Here is a 12820-nt window from a genome sequence, read left to right on the forward strand (position 1 = left end):
TGGACGTAAAACAATGTAGTGGAAACTGCTATGACAATTTTCAAAAGGGGATGCCAAAAGTAAATAATAGTTTACACATTATACCCATAATATGAAGTACAGTATAGATAAGCAACTAATCCCAATGTTAATTGCCAGTTAAGAGTTTGTAGCAGTGGTGAAATCCAAATTTTTTTACTACGGGTTCTGTGGGTGTGGCTTGGTGGGCGTGGCTTGGTGGGTGTGGCAGGGGAAAGATATTGCAAAATCCCCATTCCCTCCCCACTCCTGGGGGAAGGATATTGCAAAAGCTCCGTTCCCTCCTCACTCTAGGGCCAGCCAGAGGTGGTATTTGACGGTTCTCCAAATTGCTCAAACTTTCCGCTACCGGTTCTCCAGAACTTGTCAGAACCTGCTGGATTTCACCCCTGGTTTGTAGTACATAGAAAAGGTTTTCAACATACATTTATGAAATTTAAATCTGATACCAAAGGTGGCAGTGGTTAACAGTTTGAATTAAGCCCAATGTATTTGTTGAAAGAGCAGACAAATCTACCTAAAGCAGGATATGACAATGATAGGTTTCTCAATAGGTTAGAGATTTTGTAAAGGCCACCACAGAGAAGTACCAGGGTTGATGGGAGAAAACACAATTGTCATTTTTGGGGAGAATTTATGTGATTAGGATTAATTTCTTGCCTACAATGTTAATTAATTAATTAATATAAGGTATTAAAAGATGCAAAAGAAAGGAGAATTGAGCTTACCTAATTTGAAATTAGACAGGGTCTTATTTTTGGGGAAACACTACATATCATTCGAAGTTATCAGTTTTTGTATAAAAGTTCTTCACAGTTATGCAAGAAATATAATCAGCAAGAAGGGACATTTTATAATGCTTGGTGAACATATAAAAAAGCCAGGAAATTTTGATACAATAATACAGAAGATTTTAAAGATACATATACAATTGAAATCAGATTTTTTTTCTTTTTGGACTGATGGATAAGCAACTGGAAAAAATATGGAATTTTGTTTTTATATATGACTGCAGTAGAACTATTATATGTCCAAAAGTGGAAAGATTCAACTTTACCCTCAATGGTAGAATGGATAGATAGAAATTGCTGAGATGGTCAAATGGACTGCGTAAATTATAGGACATTATCTAAATTTTCTGATTGGAAACCTCTTATTGATATTTTGTGGGAAGCAGGAAAAAAATCATACATGGTTTTGAGGATTGGAATAAAAATAATAGATTCTAATGAAAGTGCATACAATGCTGTAACCATAATGTAAGAGGCTACTTTATAACTTCTGTAAAAGAAAATTAGAGTCACTTTTTTTCTTTTGTTTGCTTTCTGCACTTTTATCTTTGCTCTTTTCTTCCTTCTTTCATTCTTTTTTCATTCCTAATATTAGTTCATGTTAGTTTTTACTCTGTATAAAAATTATATATATATATATATATTTAAAAAGGACTGGGACTCTGGTAAAGCTAAAGTGCTGCAAATAATCCAATCCCAGTCTTCTGTGCCCCAAATGCTTTTTAAGAAAAGAAAGTACTGTTCCGAGCACCAAGATATCAATATTGATACACAGCTTTTGCAAAGCAATCCAAAGCCTCTTTCCTGAGCACCTGCAGAAGATGTAAGAAGAAAAAGCAGCTTCTGGATTGGAAAGGGCTACAAGGGGTGTAGAAAAACAACTAGATGTCAGTTGTGTGAAAACTATGCATAACTAAAATAGCAGTAGAAAAACAACAATTTATGTTAATGATAATAATTGAGTTTGTTGTTCTTTTTATCTAGAAGTTCCATATGGGATTCTTCAAGTACCATCTGCATTATGTATACAGTAACTAAGTTTACAGCACTATTCTAAAAAATTATGTAACAAGCTTTACACACTATAATATATAAACAAGAAGACATTTGCAGGTGCAGATGGTTAAATTTTTATTCTCAGTCCAGTTCCATTGATATTTTTTGTTTTTCAGAAGCACCATATGGATTTCTCCATTTGTGACCATAGGAGCAAGCAGCTTAAATTAAGAGCCGTACAAATGTTTTCAGTGTCACCAGTAAAACTTAGTGATGTTTTTTAACTGTATTTGATATCGGGATGACCGTATGCTGTTTTGGATTATCATCATACATAATGCTAGATTATGCTTCTAGTAATCCAGGCAGTTCTTTTCCCAATAGCCCATTTTTATGTCAATAGTACAGTACTAATTATAGCTTCAGATAGGTTGGTTTTAAGAAGGGAAATAGGGAGGGCTGTATGTGAGAGCAAAAAGATTTAATTGAAATGCAACTCCATAAGAAATGATCAAGGCAATAGCTTCTCATTTGCTTGGACTCCATTATCTCCCTGCCTAACTAAATAAGCTTAGCTAATAGGCTTTGTGATTACTTGATAGGTTCACAAGCTGTGGTTTGTTTTAGCCAATTTTCTGAAGTTAGTACAAATTCAATGTAACAAACAAATCTTCATTGCATAGATATGAAATACAGGGGCAGATAATATCTAGGATTTAAAGACTGAGTTCACACAATATTAAATTAATCATTTTATTTGTTTGTTTATATCCTGCCCTTTGTTCAAGAGCTCAAGATGGCATACATAGGACCTCCTCCCTTTTCTTCCCTACAATGAAAGCCCATGCAAGAAAAGTGAGCTGAGAGAGAATGTCTATCCCAGAGTCACCTAGTGAGCTTCTTCAGTTGAGAGTAGAAGGGTAGCTGGACCTCCCCATTCTGAGATGAACATTTTAGCTTTATACCATGCTGGATCTCTGTTATGGTTTAACATGTTGCATAAACCAGACCTAACTTTGGAACTACTATTCAGGGTAGGCATATAGGTCAGATTTGGGTTTTTTAATATAGTTAGGATCAACTGTTATTTAAAAAAAATATTCTATAATATTGCTTGCTTTTAGGACAGGAATATTTTGGGATCTCAAGCAGTACTGAAGTGATAATAAAAAGCAATTACATATTCTTTCCTAGGAACTCAGATCTCTGGTTTATAGAGAGTAGAAACTCATCCTCGCTGTACTGAGCTATACAGAATCAATGGGAAGCAGTGAATATTGGCTAAATGACACATTGTGCCATGTATTGTTTTGTTCTTGGTTTGTTGAATAATTCATAATTCCTGAATTCAGGAACCCTAAGGATTCCTAATCCTAACCCTAAGGCATAAACTTTGGTTTACTACTAACAGTGCATGGTTGATACAATATGGTACCATAAGTCAAAACCAAACAAACCTCATGATGCTGTAACGCAAGGATAGTCTTTGACTTTCAAACCATATTCTGGCTGTGGTTATTAAAAATTGATAACAGCAGAAGAAATAAATGAAAACTTTTATATAAGCACATCACACCTACAAAGCAAAAAGAATCACAAAGCTTTCCCCAACCTCAGTTCCAGACCCTCAGTTCCAGAACTACGTTGTAGTTCTCAGCCCCACAAACAAGTTTAATATAGCCTTCATTCCAAAAAATTGTCCAACACTGGATTAGAATAATGTATAAATTGAGTCACTGATAGGAACTCACTTCATCCTTCGCATAGTCTTCTTTGTGTGGTTGAAGAATATATCTACAACTGTATCTGCATCCATGGTTCCACTAATATATATTTCTATATAAATCTGTATGTATCAATACTGGTTTCTGTATGTACCTCTACATGGATAGTGATATCCATATCTCCTGTACTTCCAGCTCTATATCATTATCTATATATGTAGAGCAAGATTTGGGATACTGCACTTGCCTTAATCTATACTCTGAAACCAAGAGTTATGACAAAACTGGCAGAACAACTGCAAACCGTTTTGCTGTTGGTAGGCCCTATAGTTTATATTTCCATAGTCCAAAAAGAAATAGACAAACATAAACCACTTTGAAAATCCTGATGTCAGGAAAAGGGCAAGTATATAGCATCCTAAAATGCTGTTTTATTTAATTTACACAGAAAGTGTAAATTAGTTTCATCTATACTAATATATCATAAACATGATGTCCTCGTTCACAAATCATCCTAAACCATATTATGATTTATTAGTTGTTTAGTTGTAGCATAGCCTTTTCTGTGAATCTAGCTATTGTATTTTTTAAATCCATAATTTACACCTTAGTGTTGGAGGTGAATTCTCCAAAATATCATTCAAAAGACTAAAGTTAAAATGATTTGTGAACTATGTAGACCATAGTTCAGAATGGTACCATACAGAACAGTATGGTGATCCCAAAGATGCTTTTCAAAAGGCAATTGGACTTCCTTGTTTTTTTATTTTCTTGAAAATGTTTTGCTACTCATCCAAGAAGCTTCTTCGGTTCTGACTGAATGATAGGAAATAGAAGGATGTATATTCTTGCAGGTATCTGGTCATTAGTACTCTGGAGATCGATTGTTAGCTCTCTTTCTGACCTTCAGAGTGCTAACAACCAGATGATTGCAAGAATATAAATCCTTCTATTCCCCACCATTAAATCAGAACTGAAAAAGCTTGTATGAAAGCAAAATGTATTCAAGGGAAAAAACCCCAAGAAAGTCCAGTTGCCTTTTGAAAAGTACTTTTGGGACAACCAAGGCCCGGATGATTGAGAATCTCCACAGACAACAGTATGGTGAGATTTTCTGTATGACAGGCAAGAACTGAAACTTAACTTCAGAATTGCTCATGATACTTGCAATCCAATGTTAAATCTCTAAGCATAGACATTTTTGGAGGGAGCCAGTCTACTGATTCAATTATATACATACATATATGTATATGTGTATATATGTAGATAATGAGAAGCAAGAACTATTTGCCCCATCCTGAATTAATTGTATAATTAACATTTTAAATATTATTTACATATTCATATACATATACATATTTACAAGTCCATTGTTTTCTAAGCCACAAGAACATGTCCTATACCATAATGCTTTGTAGAATGACAGTATTATTTGATCAAGTAGAAGAGAATGATTCACTGGGGATACATCTGTATTGCTAAGCAGTCCCACAATAATTTAGAAGATGGAAGTCAGTCAGACAACATTCTTCTATAGTGAATCTAGATGATCAATAAAATTGAAACCACCAAAAAAATAACAACAACCCCAACCCTGAGAAACAGAAAAATTTTTTATATCTACTTGCCTGAAGGACTTCTAAAGCTTACTGAAGAACAAAAATTAAACTAAAAAACTCTTTCCTTAAGCAATGCAGGAAGGATTAAATATATTCAATAACCACACTATTCTGAGTGCTTTTTACTCATAAAAAATGGAGCAGATATATCATTTTGTCATACCTCATATTAAGGGTCTCCTGTCCTATTTCACATCCATTTTTAAACCAAATGGTTTGGCTGTAGGAGCACTCTCTGTAGACTTCACATAAATATGAAGACTAATATCAGAATTGTTATACATGAATTATCAACTGGCCATTTCTAAATAATATACACTTTATTATTTTATTTTATTATTGATTTGATTCATTTATATCACTGTATTAAACTATCCCAATTCAGAGGGTTTTGGCCATATATAAAATCATAATAATTTCAATTGATACCCTTCCAAGTCTATTAAAAGCACATTATGGGATGTAAATCTAAATGGTTGCCCACTGAAACAAAACTATCTTAAAGGTGTTGCAAAATGTCAAAAAAGGAGGGTCCCAGTCTACCCCTGGGGATAGCATGTTCTCTAATGTGGGGACCTATGTTACTCAGTAAACCTCAGTAGTTTTTAAATTTGTAAGCCAAAAGACAGGAACTTAAACTTATCTTGTCGTCACTGCATTCCCCCCCCCATTTATATGCAGCTAATATGAAGGTGAGGGCATAATGGCAGGGCAATTAAAGAGGCTGAACTTGTCAGCTGAAAAGCTGACTATCCATGTTTGAGACCCAAACACCACATGACAGAGTGAGCTCCCATTACTTGGCCTAGCTCCTGCCCACTTTTGGTACGAGTAGATAAAAAGGTACCACTTTGGTGGGAAGGTTACATTCCATGCGCCTCAGTTTATAGTCATACTGGCCACATGACCACTGAAAATGCCTTTGGACAAAACTGTCTCCCTTGGCAAAGAAACAGAGGGCACCAGCCCCTAGAGTCAGACGTGTCTGGACAGGGAAACCTTTGCCTTTATCTTTAATATGAAAGTAAGTAAGTTGTTTGTTGTCCTTTCTCAAAAACATGGTAATTAAAATGACTTCAGTTTTATTTTCCTATTAACTCCATGGTTTCTACTTTTAATTGCCCATCGTGTTTATCACCTGGGCTTCTTTTGATCTAATAGCTTCACAGATCCATTATTCAGCAACCTTTTAAGTTAAATCCGTCGGGACTTAAAGACCTGGCTGTTTCAACAAATGGGTTGACCTTGATCCTTGGGTTTTTCTTATTTTGATTGCCCTGGTTTTAACTGGGTTTTAATCATTTTGATCTTTTATTATTGTATGTTTTTAACTTGTGTTCGCCGCCCTGAGTCCTTAGGGAGAAGGGCGGCATATAAATTTTTGGTAAATAAATAATAAATAAATAAATAAATACTTTTATTAAATATTTTTATTCCTGTTTATCTCTGTGTCTACACTAATTAGAACTTAGTATATTGCATTGTGTCCCAGGCTGGCAGTACAATTTTTCTCTTTTGTAAATAAAGCCTACATAGGGAAGGGTGAAGAAAGAAAGTCAAGATGGCGGTACAACTGTGTGATCAAAGCCTTTACGTGCATTGAAACACATATAAAAAGGGAGCACATTTTCATCACATGGTTGTGCTTGTGATAAAGCACATCTTGACTTTCTTGAACCTTCTGTGAATTCTGAAAGCCTACATGCATTGAGTCACATGATTTGGGAACTATTTTCTCCCACCAATCAGTATTGCTCTGTGTTTTCAAGGTATTTAAAAACAGCTTTCTTATCTGTCTTATGTTTTTGTCCTTTTTCTCTCTGTGTTTTCTTTTCTCCTTTTTTTCTGTTTCTCTTTTATGAATCCTTTCTTAATGTCTGAACACTGAAGCTTTTTGTTTTAAAAATATCATATTCTTCTGTTTAAACGATTTGTGATCTAGTTATCCCCACCTCATAGTTGTCATGTCTTACTTCCTTATGTGCAAGTCTCTTTTCTGGAAAAGATTCTTTTATTCCCACAACCTCTTGAATATATTATGCAAATTCACATAATGCATATGAAAGAAGATAAGTGGCAATATCAATAAAGTCTCTGATGCAGTCTGAGATTGGTCCCACAGCATTTTTCCAAGTGCTTCGCTTGTCTATAACAAAAGCACTTTTGTATACAATCGCTGCATTCTTCCAGAATACATGCCATGGCTGTGTATGCTGTGAGCTTTTAAATCTTTATTGTGGTGATTGAATTGAGTACAATTTCAATGAAACACAAAATAATTGAATAAGTTCTATTCTATATATAATGAAAATTAGCTATTAGTAAATATCTGAAAGGTAGAAGCCAATTCACTTATTGCAAACACTATTAAGCCGAAACTGCAAAATCACTAAAACTTTTAAAATACATGGGCAAGAAAATATTTACACTCAATAATTATTACAATTTTTAAATAACTTAAAAGTCAATCTGAAGGGCAAATATACAATGTTTTTTAAAAGGGGCTCTGGGAATATATGAGAATCGATTACTTCATTTTCAATGATCATTACTTAATTTTATTAATCATAAAATAACAGTATTGGCTATTAGCTATAAGATAGTCAATTTTAAACAGTGGAAACTGTTTAATTTGTGTTGAACAACAAAAACTTTACTAATTTGCTTTAAACAGCAATGGGGTTTACATAAAGTTGAGGGATCTGGTTCTGAGAAAAGGAGAATGAGACCATCCATTTATCAAAATAACAAATTTATAGTCCCCAACAAGCAAACAAGGGAAAAAAAACCAAGGAAAAATTCAAAACACTTTTTTGTGCCTTTCAGTCAGTATTGACCCCCTGGCAACTATTTGGACTAGTCCCTTAAGTTTTATTGGCAAGATTTTTAAAAATGGTTTGCAATTGAGTTCTTCCTATGGCTGAGAGAGAGAGAGAATGAGTGACCCAGAGTCATCCAGTTGCCTCTGAGACTAAGGAAGACTAGAATTCAGTTTCTGGCCTACTGCCTTAACCTCTACACCCAAATATGTTCCCAAACACAAACTATGTTTACTTACATTATTGAGGTTGATAGTTTTTCTATTTTGCCCATAGACAAAAAGCAGTAAATACTGTACATCCGACTTTGAGCTGTCATTTTCCAAGCACATTTCAGCAGTTCATCTGACACATAGCTTGGCAACTAATACTTGATCTCCTACACTGTACTTGTTCATCTGGTGAAGTCCAGTCTATTTCATAAACTGTGTATAATTTGAGTGGTGTCACATGTTCTGCCAGACCACTTTGTTCTGCTCTTTTACCACCGTCAATCAACGGCTGTGTTTATGACAAGGAGCATGCCACTCTTAAAAAAAAATCAGTTGTCACAGTTGCCCAAGGATTATTCAAACATTCTCTGGGGTTATAAGTACAGTTATCTGGAATGTGAGAACTTTGAGTGTTCATTGACTGAAGAATGGTTGACAGTCTCCTCAACAATATTTGACAGCTCCTTCCTATAAACATATTACACTGTGTGTGGGTCCATGTATCTGTGCCTCTGCCTGCCCCCCCCCTCTCTCTCTGTGTGTGTGTGTATGCATGAGAAAAAAACAGACCTCTTCTGGGCATAAACAATGTTGGTAGGCAAATACTAGGATATTTTAAACTATTCAAGTCTTTCCTAAGAAAACCTCCGCTCCTATTTACAAATAATTGGCATATGGATCTAGAAAATACATTTCCACAGAGTCTTATGGTAGAGAAGCTGAGCAAACTAAGGGATAGAATTAGTTGCTAAAAATCTTTTCCCAATTGTGCTGTCAAAGTTGGTTTGAATGAATGGCACTAAATTCAACATTCAAATCTCGCCATACTAAATCATCCCTCAGAGTTCAGTTTCCTTGCAGTTGCCAACAATGATAAATAGTTGGCTTTTAAAATGAAGTCTAGTTACCAATTGCTAGCCATTGAAACACTTGTAGCACTCAACATATCAAATTATTTAAAAAGACTGACCCAAGTCAGTGTTGTGCTTTAGATTTGCATAACATACTAGGTCATAATTGTGATCTGTTGAGCAATTGTGGCTTGTAAATCATGATTTATGCCTAAGAATGTTATAAAAACCCAGCCAGCTGTAGCACAATAGTCTTACTATTGCTCTGAGATGTTAGGCTTACATATTTCTTTAAGATATAATATGCTTTATATGGTTTAGCAGGATATGCAAACTTAAGTATATATACTGTATATAGAAACTTGCTTCTTCAGACTCACAATTCATGCCATAAATTGTGTGTGTATATGCATATTTTGGTCTTCCCAATGTTACATTCTCCAGATGTGTTCACTACAACTCCCAGAATGCCCAGCTAACTTCCAGGTTGATTAAGAATTTTAGGAGTTATGGTCTCAACTTAAGTGGAGGTTCCATATATATAGCTGGTAACTGTTCCAGTTTGGGTGGAACAATCATAGTTGAAGGTGAGTCCTTATAGCTGATAAATAAGCCCCAGTAAAATCCCTGATACATACAATAAGGCAGCAGTTTTTGGTACTAGGGATGGTTTCATGGAAGACAATTTTTCCATGGATGGAGGAGGAGATGGTTTCGGTTTTGCTTGCTCACCCACTGCTCACTTCCAGTTGTGCGGCATGATTCCAACAGGCTATGGATCACATACTGGCAATAAAGCGACCATTTGATTCACTGGATGCTGTGAGCTGATTGTAGTGGCAGATAGAATAGCAGCCCTGGATTAACCATTGAGCAAAATAAATTCATCAAAAGCACTGAGGGAAGAGGGACACCCCAGGTTTTCCCCCCTAGCTATCATGCCCATAACTCTTTCACTGTCACACTCAGATTTTCTGTAATTGTCGTAATGTCATTGACGTTAATCTGTGTTGTTTAAAAATTGGTTTCTTTGGCAAGGTGAATTACTAAAATGTATGAATTTTGTTTGACGGTGTTAACAGGTATTGTATTTGTTTCCATCTCATGGTGTGAGTTTCACTTTCGTTGAGGGAGAGCATTGTTGGGGTATGCTTAGGGTATCAGTTGGCTTTAATCTGGTCCTTCAGAATAGGCACAGGAATCCAGTAGAGCCATGCTGGTATCATGTCCATCATCAGGCAAATAATGAGAATTATGTAATTTATGGCAGCTGCATCACAATGCAAATGTCACACACAAGTTATTCAAGTAATTTGCATGATGACATCATAAGGTACTTGGTATCACATCCACACAGATACCCATGAAATCAGGAACTTCACTTACCATCATAATATTTGGCAAAAATTGCTATGACTTCTCAATACCCAGCTGCAAAATTTTCATTAGATAAATATGAAAGATCGAATTACTTAGAAATTTTCCTGGACCTAATTATCTTTTGGTGTAATCCATATTCTGCAATGACAGACAAAACAGTGAATGCAAAACAAGTTTCCAACATTTAATTTGTTTAATTAAAATATAATTTGTTGGATGGATGGATGGATGGATGGATGGATGGATGACGTTTAAAAGAAGACTGTAAACCCTCCTCCTGTCTCAGTAGTTACTAATGCCTTATTTTGTTGGAATAAGATACTATAATATAGTGTGTGTGTGTGTATATATATCTACATATACACACACAGGGAAGGATGGATGGAGAGAGAGAGAGAGAGAGAGAGAGAGAGAGAGAGAATATATAATGTATATATTGTGTCACAGGTTAGGCATGCCACAGTGCCTAATGTGGCTCTGGTTTTTTGATCCTGATATGGTGGGTATGCAATAAAGCTTTTCCATGAAACACAGATTTCAAAAATGGAACTGATAAAATAGCAGTTGCAGTTATAATAAAAGTGGAGGAAGGAATGGGAAGTAAAATAAAAGTTGCAAAAGTACAAATGTTATCTTTAAAGACAGAGTAGCCTGACCAGGAAATATCAGTAACCACTGTTCTGTTATTAAGCACAGCGGTATGTTCTATAGAAAATAGAACCATATTGTATTCAACCTGAAAATGCTGTGTGATCCATTTCAAAGAGAGCAGAGAGAGAAGGGGAAAAAATCCAACAAATTACTTGAAGGTTTTATTGAACTCAATGGAATTTAAGGCCAACATATACATGACAGTGGTTCCTAGATTTTTTGTCAGAGTGTGCACAGCTTTACTACGTGAGCCAACCCAGGAGCAATAACAGCAAATAGAAGTTTGTAATAAATTGTGGTTTTATCTATAAAAGAACATATACTATACATACACGTACTATAGGCAGAAGTCAAACAATCAGTAAATTACAGCAGGGAAGAACATACGGCGAGAGAGAGACGCCCTAATAAGAAGATGGCCTCTTAATATACAGGCTTTTAAAGGGATAACAGCCAAAAACCTTGCTGACTCATTCTCATCATTACATCAGTGCATCGTTTCATCATCGTAGCAGTTGATCGGCTCTTAAATCACTACCCTGATATTTTTATATACAGAGCTGTTTTATTTCTTGTAAAGGAAAGAGAGGAGTTGAGATTCCTCGCCATTCTTTTTCTTTCAGTATGGACTCTGGTCCGGGGAAAAATTATCACAGAAAGAAGACTAGGATTTATGCCATCAACTGTCAACAATGCCCCTCTGGACAGGCCAAACTTTGTGTAGAAGAATGAATGGCACAAGTTCAACATCAGGACTTAGAACAAGGACAAAATAAAATCATTAGATCAGCTTTGTTGAACACTGCTGTATAACAAATGTCAAAGCAGCTAGTTTGGAACTAACAGCACAATCAAGTGAGAGGGTGCTAAAATGAGGTTAAAAATTTGCAGGCTATTTCAAAAGCATCAACAAACAATGGGTTTTTACCCATTACAATTATTAATCAATGAAGGACCTACACTTGGTCTCACCTGTAACTTGCATCTACATAACCATCCTGTCTTCCTTCTCCTCTCCTCTCCTCTCCTTTCCCTTCCCTACCTCGTCCCAATTTAAATCCTACACAACTAGTCATTCTACTACTGTAACTGAAGAAGAGAGCTGTAGCGCATGAAGCTTATGCCTCTCAATACAATAAATATGCTACCAGACTCCTCTTGATTCAGTACTTTCCAGTCCATATAGTCTTGTGTATCCTCTTTCAACTTCCACTGAAATTAGCCTATATTTATTTCCATATTTATTTATTTAGCCTGAGGAATGTTAAAGTCCCAAGCAGGAACTGTTCTAAATGAAACTAAGAAACCTATTGTATTTGGAATATCCCTCGGTCACAACTAACAAGCTGCACTCAATGATACAAGGATGGTACACTGGAAAAATAGATTACTGACTTCTTCATAGTAGCAAAGAGATGCTGATGTAGTCACTGGATTTTCCTTTGCAAGTTCTGATCCTTAGAGGACCTAATGCACTAATATGGCAGAAATCCACAAACATTGGTAATAGAGTTGCCCAAATTGCCCGCCATTCCTAAAGAGATTAAAATCAAGTGCAGCAGAATTGAACTTAATTTCAAATACAAAAGATAATAGCAGCAAAGGACAAACTAAAATCCTGTTTAAATCTCTTAATGATTTATGAGTCCACTTTCATTCTGGGATACTATCCAAAACTAATACCAATTATAAATGATGATGAAATCAAAACAGGTAGCTTAAAAGCTCTCTTCTTTTTCTTCTTTTTGCCCAGAAGGCT

The 12820-nt window shown here is 35.5% G+C and overlaps 1 protein-coding gene across 4 annotated transcripts in view; it reads right to left on the reverse strand.

The window, feature by feature from the left end:
• MARK1 (microtubule affinity regulating kinase 1) overlaps positions 1–8463 on the reverse strand; it is a 68823-nt gene extending 60360 nt beyond the window's left edge. For all 4 annotated transcript variants that reach the window (XM_087883177.1, XM_087883175.1, XM_087883176.1 and 1 more), the window contains exon 1: positions 8207–8463. In XM_087883177.1, the coding sequence (XP_087739303.1) occupies positions 8207–8299 (93 nt within the window). In that variant the 5' untranslated portion in view covers positions 8300–8463. The remainder of the gene's footprint in view (positions 1–8206) is intronic.
• Positions 8464–12820: the final 4357 nt, after the last annotated feature.

Source organism: Pantherophis guttatus, chromosome 1, assembly GCF_059756535.1.
Source record: "Pantherophis guttatus breed Tessera chromosome 1, ASM5975653v1, whole genome shotgun sequence".
Lineage (NCBI taxonomy): Eukaryota > Metazoa > Chordata > Lepidosauria > Squamata > Colubridae > Pantherophis > Pantherophis guttatus.